We start from the raw sequence: 15,136 nt of genomic DNA on the forward strand, positions 1-15,136 counted from the left end.
TCATCCCTTGAACATGATTAATCGTGGCTGACTATTATTTGCTTTACAAAAACTCTTAAGTGCCAGATATGTGGCATTTCAAGCTGTAGGTTTATTTTATTTATAAAAGAAAATTTCAAGACAGTCCACGACAGTACATTTGACCATAATACCTTACTAACGTCGCTAGGTGGCGATAAAACACACACCAGTTTCCACCAGTTTCCCACGAAGAAAACGCATAGTCGTAAACTTCCGGGTTTCAAATGCTTGACAACGACCCCAACATAATAAAAATACTTCCATGCCCGAAGCTTGGAGTGTATCAAACTGTGAAGGGTAAGACAATACATTCGTATGTTTCAAATATTAGAGAGAAAGTATAACAACTTCGATATCGTGTTGCACTTTTCTGCTCGCTTTACTTGTAAAGTTTCAAAGTTTGTGGGGCAGCCTACTGTATTTTCCCTTTTCAAAGAGGACGAACATCTTATTCTCACTCTACTACAATATTGCACGCTGGCGAGCTAACCACCGAGCTAACTGCTAGCTGAGTATGTGTTCAAAACTTTCAAAAAGTTATTGAAATGTACAAGTAGTCACAGTAGTTTTATGTTTGTTACGCTGTTTTCAAACGTCCCGCGTTCCCTGGCGCCCAATCCATACCATAGCAACGACGACGGGAAGCCATGAGCAAATTAAAGGGAAATCCAAGAAACTCTGCTGACCACCTGTCACCCCATTTACAAAGCAGTGTCTGGGAGCTCTAGTTACAGAATTGACTTCTGGGACTGAGGAGTATGTGAAATGTAGTACTGCAATGAAAAACCCTCTGTTATGAACTAGATAGTCTGTTGCATTCGTATCTTGCATTAGCCTAATCCCAAATGACATAACACAAGTGACAATAGCCATTACATTATATTTCCAGGGAGTCACCATGTATGACATAATTAGGATAATTTTTTCACTCTTGTTTTCAGCGTTGCACAGGGATGGAGTCTCCAACAAGAGATGCAGTGCCACATAGGTAAGGCTATTCAGTAAACACACAGGACATACAGTTTGTTTTCAGTAGCTGCTCAAAGTGATGTTGCTTTGGCACTGGGGCCCTAGAGAAAACCATATGTGAGAAGCTCTAATGCTTTTAACTGTAATCTTGCTGAATGATACTCAGAATTACTTTGTTGGTCTAATCCCCCACTGCTACAGGCCTAATTCTTATCTTATCCTGCAGAGATTTAGGCTTACTCCTTAAGTGGGTTTAAATGACTAGCTACTGGCTGATTTTCATTTCTCCCTCTCATTTCTAGGTTTTGCTGTAGTCACACGCACACACACACACACACACACACTGATATTGGAGGTCCTGTAGTTCGGTGGGTAGAGCATAACACATGGGCAGGGTTAGGTGGTGTTCATTACCCAAGTGGCAAATGCACTCATGGTACTGTACGGTGCTTTGGATAAAAGCATCCTCCAAATTGCTTATGTTATGAAATTGATCTCATTCAACACTGAAAGATGGCATGCCATTAAAAGTCATACCTCTTTATTTCTTCAGATCCAAAAGTCGTACCCCAGGCCAGGAACCTGACTCCCCGCTTCCCCCCATCCAAGAGCGTCTGGCATACCTGCGCCCCTCCAGGGAACTGCTGGAGTTCTACAGACAGAAGATCGCCCAGTTTGACGGAGAACATGAGGAGCTGCTGCAGATGCTGGAGAAGTACAGAGGCATCACAGAGGACCAGGTACGACACAGATAGGAGTCTTTGTGTGTGTGTGTGAGAGAGAGGGGGAGTGGCAGGTAGCCTGTGTGAGTATGTTTGCATGTTAATTATCCTTCTGTCTACCCCTCTTATCCTCCCAGCATAAGCTGCAATGGGAGGTACGGCAGCGAGAAGGAGAGATCGCTCAGCTGCAAAGCGCTCTGAGTGACATGCAGGTCTACCTTTTCCAAGAGAGAGAGCAGTCGCTGCGACTGTATGCAGAAAACGACAGACTTAAGATCAGGTGGGTGCAAGGTTGATGAAACTGTAAGAACCGTACTCGGACCAAATAATATGTTACTGAGACATCTAAGAGAGTGCCAGTAATGCTGCTATCCTTTCCTATCCTCATCTCTTCACTGTGTACAGAGAGCTGGAGGACAGGAAGAAAATCCAGCACCTCCTCGCTCTGGTGGGTCCGGATGCTGGAGAGATCACATACTTCCACAGAGATCCTCCACACAAGGTACACACTTTGTAATTATAGCTTTTTTCTTGAAATAATGTGCAGTAAAAGTAAATACATTACCAGCATATTAGTGAGCATATTTTGGAGACAGCTGTCACTGGAGACATGCGTGACATTCAATTATACTAAACATCAGAACATTGAAGATGTCTCCAGGTGTAATGTCTTTGATTTTTGTTTCTACTACATAAAGTGACATGCACACTTTCATTGCTTGTGATTACTAAAAATAACTTGTCGGGTTTTGACATGCTCTGAATGGGGCTCTAAAACCTGGGGTACTTACTTACCATATGAAAGTATCCAACCTCATTAACATTTTATGCATTTTATGTTGTTATAGCCTCAATTCAACATGAATTAAATTAGGATTTGTGCTGCTGATCTACACACAATAAACTATAAAGTGGATTTTTAATTTACAGTTTTTTCTTAATTAATTAAAAGTCCAGCACTTCACAAATCTGGGCTGTATGACAGAAAGGCTGTGGTCTTTCAGCTGATGCAGACGTGTCCAATAAGACTTGAAGCTGTAATTGCTGCTTCCACAAAGTATTGACTCAAAGGGTTGAATGCTTATTTAAATTAGATATTTCTGTATTTCATTTTCAATGAAATTGTAAACATTTCTTAAAACTTTTTTACTTTTTTTTTCACTTTGTTATTATGGAGTATTTTGTGTAGATTGTTGGCAGAAGTCTTAATTTAAATCCATTTTGAATACAGGCTGCAACACTACAAAAGGCAGAAAACGTCAAGTGGCTTGAATACATTCTAAAGATAGTATTTATGATAATTATGTTTCAGGTCACTATCCCACAGAAGAACCTTGACTCCAGCTTGCATGAAAATCTCAATCTCAGGCCAACACACTTAAGACCTGGGACCAGAAAAGGTTTGGTGAAATTTCTTAGGAGATGTCACATCTATAACATCATTACTTCATTGATTAATTTGAGAAAGATGTGAATATAATTACCGGTCTTTTGTTATGTACAACTGTAATAACAGACTATTGGTGCACATTATGGATCTCTAATTAATATACATCTGCCTTGCAAAGGCTATATTGCCGTTGCGTTTAAAGAAGCCTGTCATACTGAATTATAACAGTAAAGATCTGGTAAAGATGTCCATTTAAGTTAAACCCAAGCACAAACTGCAAGGTTTCCAGTGAGATCTTGTAAGTAGGACTATGGTGAGCTCTTTGCATAAATCAGATTAGTGAAGTTGAATGCTCGCTCCAGAGAGAGCCATATTTCCCTAAGTCTAACCCTTTCATATCTTTCTGAGCAGAGAGTAGCAGGAGAACAAAATCAGCAGAAGGGGTAAATGGAGAGAGTGTGGAGCAATACAAGAAGGACAACCAGACTTTGTTACTACAGGTAGGATCCACTGTCTGAACACATATAATAGGATGTAGGTTCTGTCATCTCTCGCAAACATGCTTATACGTACACTTAGTTTCATACACATCACTACTCTAACAAATACATTTCAATTGACAGTATCTCATACTCTGTGATGTATAACTATATATTGCTATCATTTGTACTGTTGGACTGCAGCATATGCAGACATTTGTTTTCTTTCTCCTGAGCATGTATCATGAGTCTACATTCACAAGGTTTTGAGCATGCCATGCTTTTATTTATTTTTTAATAATCTGTTTATTGTTTTATGGGCAGTGTAAAAAAAAACCCAACAATGTCAAGAACATATACACTACAATCAATCGTACCCTTTTTCCACCCCCAACCCACTTCCAGATCCCTCATCCTTCCCTGCGTGATATTACAGGAGATATGAAATCAAGTTGTAGTCATATCAAAGAGAAATCAGTTGCATATAAGTAGTGGCATGTTTTTATTGCAGTTATTTTGTGGCTCATTCTTCCAGGTGGAGGCGCTGCAGGCTCAGATGGAAGAACAAACCCGTCTGGCCAAAGAGCAGGTGGAGTCTCTGCTGGAGGACCGAAGGATCCACATGGAGGAGGGACAGGTGCAACACCAGAGAGACCAGGACCGCATCACAGCTCTGAATGACAAGTGGGTCTTTTATTTATAATGTCTCTGACAGATGCTGCAATCGTCATAGTTGACACTTCCATACCACCTGGTGCTGAGTTTACATGGGGAATAATGCTCTCAATTCCCTCCTGCAGCTTTGGATTTTTTTTCCCTTGAATACAGTGATACTTGTCAGTCTGGATAATAATAAATATGTTAATCAATCTGACTTCAGCTTATCATTCTCTCTCTCTCTCTCTCTCTTCCACCTCAGACTCCAGCGTACCCAGAACCTGCTCTATGAAAGCACCAGGGATTTCTTGCAGCTGAAGTTTGACACCCGGGCACACGAGAAGAGCTGGATGGTGGAGAAGGACCGGCTGCTGAGGGAGCTAGACTCCTGCCACGACCGTCTGAGGAGGGCCAGGTCTGGTGGCGATGAGCCGGGGCGAGGGTGGCAGCCCAGCAGCACCGCCCTGCTCCTCACCCGGCCTCAACCGGACGCACAGCAGCCACACAAAGAGGAGCTCAAGGTTTGTTTTTTCACCTACCAAAGAATCACTGTGTTTATGATGTCTGTTTTTTTGTTTGCCTCATTCCATCCATTTCGTCAGGCGATGCAGGAGGATCTGAAGCAAGCCCACCGTCTGGCAGAGATGTACAGGGAGCAGTGTATCACCCTGGAGACAGAGTTGTCCCAAATCAGAGAGGAGGGGGACGTGGGCAGGGAGATATTCAAGGTACACCGGTGGGATTGATGCTTTTGTCAGTGAAATCCTTATTCAAATCTGTGAATGATAAACAATAGACATGATTCGGGTTCATATTTTGTGGTGATTCTGCTGCATACAATGTAAAGTACTTCTTCATCTTCATCTTCCACTTACAAATGCCAGCTAATTCTTTATGTGTGCAGGAGCGTTCAGACAAGATGGCCAAGCGTCTTCAGTTGATGACTCAGCGTTACGAGGCGCTGGAGAAGAGGAGGGCCATGGAGGTGGAGGGCTTCAAGACGGACCTCAAGCTGCTCCGACAGAAACTCAAAGACGTGGAGAAACAGCTCCTTAAGGTAAAAAGGGTGGAGGCTTTCCCACTCCAGTCTACAGTTTGCTTTGTCGTTGCCAAATTATCCGTAATTTGAAAAAAGTTGACATTAGAGAATATGTAGTTTAAACTGCTTTACCATGTGTATTCACTGAGTTATACATATATTGTGCTCCAGGTGACCCTGAGTGTTGGGCCCAACCAGGACCTTGCTATTCTGCATGAGGTTCGCCAGACCAACACCAGGACAAAGAAGGTTCAGGGTGAGCTGATGGCCCTGAAGGCCAAGATCTATGGGCTAGAAAATGAGCTGCGATTTAGCTGAGAAAGGGCCAGGCTGCTCAGTGATGTCTGCCTGTAACGGCAGTGTGCATCTGTGTGAGGTTTTACTACTGAGTTTTACTCCATGTCTTACCATGAAACTTGGACTGAATGAGATTCACATATTGTACTTTTTATCAATAAAGATGTGTTTTTCTAGTTATTATGGTGATTATAAAACATCAATGATTACGTCAATACAGTTACTTAGGAATTCTGAAAAGCTACAAGCAACAATTTTTGAGTTCCACTTCAAATCGAAGTGTTAACAATTTAAAGAATGTGAAAAATCCACCTTAAAAGATAGAAATAGTATTTATATCATCTTGGGAATTTCAGTCTAGATTTATAAACATGTCTCTCCCGCTAACTATTTGTGGGCCATGTAACAGGACCACCAGCGTCATAAGTAGAACAAGAAGTGATTACAGCAGAGGATGTCCTAAAATACAGACATGGTAGGATACTGTATCGGTGGTCAGGGCAAGGGTTGTATGTCTGAGGTTTCTGACTAGTCCTCAGACAGGGTGGATTATAAAAGCGAGGGAGAGACCATCAGAGAGAACAACAGGCAGAGAACAGAGCAAATAGTCATACACAGGGGTGGGCAAAATACCAGAAACGCCAAATGAATAAGGACTAACATTGAAGTGAAAGAATCGCAAAAACTTCAAAATGACTTACTGTGCCATGGGAGACAGTTTCAGAAATCATGACAACATGCCAAACATGTACAAACTGCTTTGCCAAAGAGGAACAGTGGTTGCAAATTGAAGAGCGCTGCCAAGCATAAACACCACAAAACTACGGCCTCAAAAATTACAACAGAATTGAATTAACGCCTGTGACACAGTCTTAGCAAAAACTGTATGTTGTGTCTGTATGTTCACCGTTTATATCCAAGGCCAACGCATGAAATGTATAACCAAAGCAGCACAAAACCTGGACCCCTGAGCAATGGAAACAAGTGAAAACTAGGGAGATGATAACGGGTTTGGAGTAGAAAGATGTTACAATTCATTTGTTTACAGTCTTGGGTAACATTGTAGCACAGTGAACACCAATGTACTGATAATCTCATGCCATATTTGCATTTGAAATGTAATGTTTATTGTAAATAAGTTTAATAAAACGTGTGTGGATGTGTTATTATGAAGTGTGCTTTAGGAGTTGAGTGGGTCGATCTTAATTACAAATAAAAGTATTTTAATAACTGCATTTTAGATGAGATGCAATGAAATTTTCAGAAGTTTGAATAGTGTGTGAGGAGGTTTATCTCATTAAGCATGAGAGAAGTAGGCCTAGTATTTTGTGTTGTATTATTTTCTAAGGCCAAGTGACGTTTTACTACCCTAAATGTTTCAATCCAGGGGGATATGCTTCACAGATGTTCAGTTATTAAGTTAAATTATTTGAATGTGACAGGGAAATTTTATAAGGTCATAAAATTCTCATAGGATAATATGTTGCCTCTATCATCAAATAAGTTAAAATGATTTTCTTTCTGGTTTTGATTTTTTTTCAAAACCACTGAGGGAGAATTATTGATTTGTTATTTTATTGTAATATTCATGTTATTCCACAGAAGAGCCTGGGGAAAGGTTATGAACATAGCAAAGCTCATATGCTAATAGAGCTTGTTTGTGGAATTTAAATAATATTTTACATGAATAAAGTGCCACATGGCTGCGCTGCGCTGCTACACATTCCGTGAAGAGGTGACGTGGGTACTCTACCCGGAAGTTTTGGTTTCTGTGTTCACGGCTTTGCGCATGCCCGTTCATTGAAAACGGAGATTGCAATCGGCTAGTCTGTGTACTGAATAATAGCAACTATCTAAACTAACTGATCAGGTCAGCACAACAGAATGAAGAGATAGCGCACAGCTTCATATTGACTCTCTGTCGGTGATGCCATGATCCAGTTCTTCAGCTGGACCAGCAGCGGAGTCGGTTAACGTTAGCTCGGCTAAAGCTAGCTCAGCTCTGTCTTTCATTGTTTCGTTTCGCGGAAACTTATTGGAGAAATGCAGAGAATCAGGTGTTTGAAAAGTGGCTGGCGACTGCTGAAGTCAAGCTGTGAGGGAGCAGCACAACAAATAAACACCTCGCCTTCGTCCTCACGGAATTACAGCTATGTAAGTATTCAAACCTTAAATTAAGATTATGATGAATGAAGAAAATCACAGCAATTCATGTCCTTATCTGAGTTGCAGCGGATGTATTTTAATTGTCACCTTTGCCTTCTATTAATCGCTATTGCACTTTATTTACAAAGACTTTGCCCTATAAATACCACTCTGAAAGAGGAAAGAGACTCTGACAGACCATAATGAACCTAATCACAGCACTCACAATGTTGGTTTCTGTGTGGTTTGCATTATGTTCTTTCTCTGTGTACTACACCTTTAAAACCACAGTCATTACTATCTAATTGCAATCAGCTCACTCTTCAGTGAGTTATCTGTTCCCGCTCCAATAAAATTCTCTGACAGTATCACAGCAAGTTAATAATCCATTTTAGGGTTAAGGTTAGTGTGTTATCTCTCGGTGTTTCATACCGCACATTTCACCTTGTTGACCCGTCTCCCTCCTCAGGCCCACAGCTCCTTCGGGCTCCTCTTCGACATCGATGGGGTGCTGGTGCGGGGCAGGACCCCCATCCCTGCAGCCAAGCAGTGCTTCAGGAACCTGGTGGACCGCAAGGGGAGATACAAGGTGCCCGTGGTGTTCGTGACCAACGCCGGGAACTGCATGAGGCAGACCAAAGCCGAGCAGCTGTCACATCTGCTGGAGGTGGAAGTAAGTTAAACATGTAACAACTTTCAAATCACTATGTATTTTTTCAACTTGCCTGATCCAATGTTTTGACTTATTTCTTTGCTCTGTATCCCCTTTTCCTCAGGTGTCTCCGGACCAGGTGATGCTGTCCCACAGTCCTTTGCGAATGTTCAACCAGTTCCACAACATGTGTGTGCTGGTGTCAGGACAGGGTCCTATACAGGAGGTGGCTCACAAGTATCCTGCCTTAAACTGGTGACTGGCATGGTGTTGACACCTCTGGATGTTGACCCCAAGCATTCATATTCTGTTTTTCTGTGTATTTTTATGTTCCATTTTTTTGTATAAATATATCATCTTTGTTAGCCCACTCTCAGCAAGGATTTAAAGTAATTCATACTTCAGGAAACAAACAACTGATAGGCCAAATTCCTTACAGTTTCAAGATTGCCAGCAGGCGATACCCCACTTTTCCCACCGCTCTGATGGATGTGTTTGTGACAAGATAAGAGTATTTCCTCTGTGCATGCTGCTGGCTCTTATCTCCTATTCACCCGCGTTTGACTTTAACCTACTAAACTTCAGTCTGGGCTTTCAGAAAGTGGTCACTATAGATATGCTGAGAGAGGCGTATCCTCTTCTTGATGTCGTGGATCACAACAGAAGGCCCAAAGACAGTGTAAGTATTGCTATTGAAGCCACTATATGTTTATGTATGGATGAAGAGCGCTGTAAAACAACTTAAGAACTGTTTGATATCTCACAGGTTACGACAACCAAAGGCTTACCTCCGATAGAAGGTAAGTTTTCACACACAGCACATAGCTTAGCAGTGACCAGAGCAATAATGGTTATTGTTATGTGCTTGACAGTTATCGGACACCTGTGTGACAGTCTTATACACTGTTTTTCTCTTTCACCTGTGTTGTCCTGCAGCTGTCATCCTATTTGGGGAGCCAATCAGATGGGAGACCAACCTCCAGCTTATCATGGATGTCCTCCTAACCAGTGGGAAGGCAGGAAATGCTGTGACTTCGCTGCAGTACCCTCACATCCCAGTCCTGGCCTGTAACATGGACCTGCTCTGGATGGCTGAGGCCAAGAATCCAAGGTACAGTGCCAGAAATATTCACACTTAAATGTACGTTCTCCTTGTGTTGATCACTTTTATCTTTGAGATTCTTCAATCACTTCATCCTATACATTCATTCATACATATATCATAAATGTAATATGTAGGACCACAGAACACTGAAAAGTCATTTAAACTTATGAAATGTTCCTCAAATGTTGTTATGCTAAATGTCTCTGTCTCATAGGTTTGGTCATGGTATGTTCCTGGTGTGTTTGGAGAGTCTGTACAAGAAGATCACAGGCTGTGAGCTGAAGTACGAGGCTCTGATCGGAAAGCCCAGTGTGGTGACTTATAACTACGCCGAGCTGCTGATCAGACAGCAGGCTGAGAGCCTGGGCTGGACCGAGCCTGTGGAGAGGCTGTACGCTATCGGGTGAGTGACTGACTGACCCGGTTCATCCTGTCTGAGATCAGTCTCTGGACAAATCCCTTGGGTTAGACGAATCTTGAATTCAGTCCAACATTTGACACATATGAATCATCTCTCTTCACCCTCTTTTGTAGGATGTGTTTGCTAACTTTGATTTCAAGTTAAACCTGTTCTTACATCGCTCCATCTCTCTTTCTAGCGATAACCCCATGGCTGACATATACGGCGCCAACCTCTACAATCGCTACCTCCAGGCCTCTCGGCGTGCCAGGGCCCAGCTGCAGGCTAAGGGAGGCGGAGGAGGCGTTGAGTACCAGGGCGAGACTGTCGAGGAGCCCCCTAAGATGACGTCGACGGAGCTGGGCGGGGCGTCGGGCGTGTACGAGCTGGACGAGCGCCTCCCTGAGCACTGCAGCTCCATCCTGGTGTGCACCGGCGTGTACAGCAGGGAGCAGCAGGAGCTGCCCTCGGACCCCCGGCACACGGTCACCGAGCAGCGCATCTTCCACGGCCACAGGGACTTCCGCTTCGACCCCAGCCTCACGCAGCCGTCCTTCGTGGTGCAGGACGTGAGGGAGGCGGTGGAGCTGGTGTTCCAGCAGGAGGGCTGTCCGCTGGAGTAGGACGACGCCCGGGCTGGCCTCTGTGTCCGTCTCCATATCCGTCCCTTCGCCCCTTTGTACCAACTGAGAGAACAATAATGCCCCGTAACTGGTCTGCAGCTTATAGTTCTGTAAGGATTGCTGAGATATTTTATGCATCTTATGCCCCTGATTGTCACAGGGAAGATGGAGCTGTTACTGTAGCTACGCCTTCTAGATTTGCATAAAGTGCCATGGATCAGCTGCAAAAAAGCAACAATATGCAATTTTAACATTGAAATGGGAAGATAACAAAGACATTTATGATATCTGATTCATGCATAGCTAGTGTTTCATAGGCTGCTACAATATATTCAGTATTTTTCACAACCAACAGACATCACTGTCTGTGATGGACCTGCCTACCTAGAGTACCTACTACCTTGAGTTAGGGCGGGTTCACCTGTCCTTTCTCGCCCCTGTACATCCTACTCCATTTTGCGTTCTTTCTTTTAAAAGACAACAAAGAATAACAACTCAAGCCTAAGGGTTGCATGCATTTTTACCACACTGTCACTCAAACTTTTGTGATGTATCTGTAAGTTTATGTATACGGGTGGAGGCATAGGTTAAACATAGTTACACTTTAAGCTTACATTCACATTGATCCAGAAGAAGCTGCAGAATTTCTGCCCACAAAGAGACATGTTGACAACAAGACACACAGTCCAGCTGAAGTTGGACGTAATTGTTTTTGCACAATAGTCTGGCTAACTAGGTCATCGTGCCCTCCTTGTTCTGCTGTTTGTTTTTAGCTGCCATGTTTCTACTTGATTCATTTTAAGCCAGAGAGAATGCGTTACCACGAATGCTGGAGAGATTAATGAAGTGGCCGGGCTTCAGTTCATTACCTCAGCAGTTTTGATTTTAGCCTTGTTGAAAAGTTTTAAAATTATAACAAAAAACATCAGTAGTGAAATTATGTTCTGTGGTGTTCTCCCTAAATGATGCAAGGTATCACAAATTCCACAGAAGCAAAAATGGTGCTGCTACTCTGAAGTGGTCATGGTCAAGGATTAATGTATATGTTTGTGTTAGAAGATGTGGGAGAATATTTAATTAAAATGATGGCACCGGATAAAACTTCATGGTGTTGGTATGTTATATTCAAATCCAGGGATGTCTGTAATTGACAGGTGTAACAATGCAAAATTTGCGGATGTCAGGTTTAAAACTGTGGAGCCATGGTAATATACTGTACAAGCCATATGAACGAACAATTAAAAGGATGAAAGACAAGACAATGTTTTGCGTGTCAATTGAACACATATACTGTATATCACAGTCTTATTACAGAGTCCTACAGTGGACTGGGGGTTACAGTTTTGTGATGCTAAAGTAATTTCTTTATCACATGTTGAGCTGCAAACATTAGTTATCTTTGGAAGAATGGATATTACAAAAAATTTTGATAAACAACTGCCATGGTGACTGGCATGGTGTTGACACCTCTGGATGTTGACCCCAAGCATTCATATTCTGTTTTTCAGTGTATTTTTATGTTCCATTTTTTTGTATAAATATGTCATCTTTGTTAGCCCACTCTCAGCAAGGATTTAAAGTAATTCATACTTCAGGAAACAAACAACTGACAGGCCAAATTCCTTACACAGTTTCAAGATTGCCAGCAGGCGATACCCCACTTTTCCCACCGCTCTGATGGGTGTGTTTGTGACAAGATAAGCGTATTTCCTCTGTGCATGCTGCAGGTTCTACCCCTGTGTAACACAGTGTTACACTGATTCTACTAAATTTAGATAATATAATTAGGGAAATTCACACGATAGTCTCAAATATATCTGAAAATATCTACAAAACGTCTAGTGTCACACACTGCCATACATATTTAGATATCCTCTGTAACTTAGCCCATCTCCATAACCCTCCTTCCCCCGTGGTGAAACTCTCACACACACACACACACATATTTGGACAGTGAGTGTGCAGGCTGCCACCGTGTTTCGGGAAGGAATCTTTCAACCTATCGGCCTCTAAGCAACATAATCGCAGCTTCAGTTCCCTCAGCACCCGCACTTTTTATCTGAGGACACAGTGCTGTGGATGGGGTGGGAGTTGTTGCCCAGCATGAATTGAGGCAGCTCCTGGGTGTCCTCCTCGGTGACCGTCATGCCGTTCCGTGCCAAAAGCTCCCGGGCCATGAGGGCGAAGGCCGCCTCCACGTTCTGGGCCTCCTTGGCTGAGGTCTCCAGAGCGGCCAGCACGCCTTTGTTTTCTGCCAGTGTGCACGCATCCTCAAACAGCACCTGCCTCTGAGTGTGCAGGTCTGACTTGTTACCTGGAAGTGAAAAACAGAATGGGAAGTGTTGAAAACGGAAATGGAGCAGATATCTTGGGAGGTCGTCTGGCAATCAATTAGAGAATGTTCTTTAGAGAAAATGCTGGTTTGCTCGCCCACATGAATGTGCTGTACCAAAACTAAACCCTAGGAATAAGGCATTGGGTGTATTGACCTAAAGGCAGGGCAACATAACTTCATTCTACCCACCAATGAGTATCAGCACTATGCTGGCAGCCCCATACTGCTCCACCTCTTGGATCCAGTGGGGCACAGAGTCAAATGTGGTGCGGCGTGTGATGTCATAGGCTACCATCGCCCCGTGGGCGCTGCGGTAGTAACTCTGGGTTATGGTGCGGAAACGCTCCTGCCCCGCTGTGTCCCACACCTGCATCTGCAATCACATGCAGAAGAGAAGTCAGACATGAGAGGACAAAAAGTCAAAATCCAACATGGTGCAAATGGTTGGAGAGTGTAGGTTTAAACTTGGTGGATTTGAAGTGGGTGGGTAATAAATATCCTCAAAATGTACTTTTTCAATTACTCATAGTTATCTGTCTTGTAAGCCCAGAAAACACATACCCTATTAGCATAACAAGACACCCATGCAGTTGATAAATCAACACACGCCCAGAAAACACACACATGATATAATTTGAAAGTAGCAGTCAGCCAGCCACTCCTCTTTCTTAGAGCGAAAAAACACTGAAGATAACTGACGCCAGATAAGAGGATTATATTTGCTTTAAGACGAGAGTAAGAACACAAAGTCTCCTCGTATGTCACATCTTCATATGGACCTGTTAAGATAAGATTCATTTTTAATGATCCCCCAGGCGATTTTAGTTGTGCAAGTATTCCCAGCTGTGATCTAGAAGAATATGCCTGGTGCAATGAACTGTGGGAAATCAAAAATAGCAGTGTAGATGAAAAGAACGGAGAGTCTGGTCACCTACCTTCACCTTCTTGCCATCAATTTCCAGGGTCCGAACAGTGAAGTCCACCCCGATGGTGTTTTGCTGCTTCTCCACAAATATGCCAGACTTGAAGCTCTGGACCACGCAGGTCTTCCCCACGTCCGAGTCCCCAACCAGGATGATTTTAAAGAGAAAGTCGAAGGAGTCCTCATGCTCCGGGCCTGCGGACTGCATGGTGAAGGGAGGAATACACAAGGAGACACTGAGACTAAAACACCGGGTCCAGGCCCTCTGTGCCCCGGAGCAACAGAACTGGTTCTTTCCAAGTTGTGTCAATAACAACTTTGACTATTTACAGAAACAGCAGTCAGATCCCTTTCAGAAAAAGGGTGAATCTGTTGCTGCATAACAATTCATATGGCTCCGGCTGAGTACATGTGTTCCCCAGTTAAAGCTGTCCCAGTCAGAGATGAACAATATACTCAGAATGTATGTGTGGTTATTACATGAGAATCAATAGAGTAGCTACAACAGATGTGATCCATGTAAGTCATGCTGAATAATGTCCTTAATGTTGAATCCACTATTTATTCCGAGAGCTTGTTTCTTCTTCTGTCAGTTTTACTCCCATTCCTGATGTGCAGGCGCTCCCCAGCCATCACCACAGATCCCCCTTCAAAGTTCACTCAATTATCCCACAGAAGAAGATTCAGTCACACTCCGTTTTCCCTGGACAACACCATCAAAAGCAACATTCAAAAGCCAACATTTCTTCATCCCGCACCTTTTTCCACGTTCACGTTACACTTATCAGCCACATTCTTTAGGCAGAGTCCTTTACCACTTAACAAGTGCAGTCTGTACTTATGCCCTTTACACTGTCACTCTATCTGTCCTCTACTCCTTTTCCCAACCTCTCCGCCCACCTGCTTTCATTCTGAGACAATGAAGACACGCCCCCTACCTGTCCTGGTAGGTGTGATTTCCAACTGCCAGCCCACCTGCACCACTGCATCTTGGGATGTGAATTTTCTATTCAGGCTCTGTCAAAAGAAAACAATTCCTGGAAGAGGCAGGGGAAAAAACACACTAGGAAGATCATTCATTACCAAAAGTACTGGCTCCGTCTACATATGTTTTCTCTCTTATAGGTGAGGATTGGATGAGTGTAAACAAGATGAAGACTGATTTGCTTTATGGTTAGCTGGGTAAGACTTAGATCATATTGTCTCAAATCAATACAAGAACACAGAAAGTCAAAGTCCTGGGGGTCGACTGGACAGAGCCTCGGTCTTTCTGAAGGTTTGCTTTTGCTTACAAGGCTCGGTGTGCAAATATCCTTGGGTAAACAGCTTAAACCACTCCTTGCACGGTTAAACTGCTCATGACAGAATGTAAACACTTGA

General features: G+C 43.1%; 3 protein-coding genes across 3 annotated transcripts; 2 read left to right on the forward strand and 1 right to left on the reverse strand.

Moving 5' to 3' along the window:
* The first annotated feature begins 236 nt into the window (after positions 1-236).
* On the forward strand, positions 237-6,738 carry ccdc77 (coiled-coil domain containing 77). Its single transcript, XM_071900377.2, has 12 exons — positions 237-318; positions 963-1,009; positions 1,544-1,730; positions 1,850-1,992; positions 2,118-2,214; positions 3,025-3,112; positions 3,514-3,602; positions 4,117-4,265; positions 4,501-4,759; positions 4,841-4,966; positions 5,143-5,295; positions 5,449-6,738. The coding sequence occupies exons 2-12, from the start codon at positions 975-977 to the stop codon at positions 5,593-5,595; spliced, it is 1,473 nt and encodes a 490-aa protein (XP_071756478.2). The 5' UTR covers positions 237-318; positions 963-974; the 3' UTR covers positions 5,596-6,738.
* Positions 6,739-7,381: 643 nt separating this feature from the next.
* Positions 7,382-11,612, forward strand: hdhd5 (haloacid dehalogenase like hydrolase domain containing 5). Its single transcript, XM_071900336.2, has 8 exons — positions 7,382-7,728; positions 8,189-8,392; positions 8,496-8,608; positions 8,957-9,050; positions 9,138-9,171; positions 9,308-9,482; positions 9,691-9,879; positions 10,076-11,612. Exons 1-8 carry the CDS (start codon positions 7,618-7,620, stop codon positions 10,497-10,499), a joined length of 1,344 nt encoding a protein of 447 aa, XP_071756437.2. The 5' UTR covers positions 7,382-7,617; the 3' UTR covers positions 10,500-11,612.
* A 316-nt stretch (positions 11,613-11,928) lies between these two features.
* Positions 11,929-14,592, reverse strand: rab19 (RAB19, member RAS oncogene family). Its single transcript, XM_071900286.2, has 3 exons — positions 13,770-14,592; positions 13,024-13,207; positions 11,929-12,813 (listed from the first exon to the last, which is right to left on the reverse strand). Exons 1-3 carry the CDS (start codon positions 13,962-13,964, stop codon positions 12,539-12,541), a joined length of 654 nt encoding a protein of 217 aa, XP_071756387.2. The 5' UTR covers positions 13,965-14,592; the 3' UTR covers positions 11,929-12,538.
* Positions 14,593-15,136: the final 544 nt, after the last annotated feature.

The sequence above is a fragment of the Centroberyx gerrardi genome, chromosome 4, assembly GCF_048128805.1.
Source record: "Centroberyx gerrardi isolate f3 chromosome 4, fCenGer3.hap1.cur.20231027, whole genome shotgun sequence".
Taxonomy (NCBI): domain Eukaryota; kingdom Metazoa; phylum Chordata; class Actinopteri; order Beryciformes; family Berycidae; genus Centroberyx; species Centroberyx gerrardi.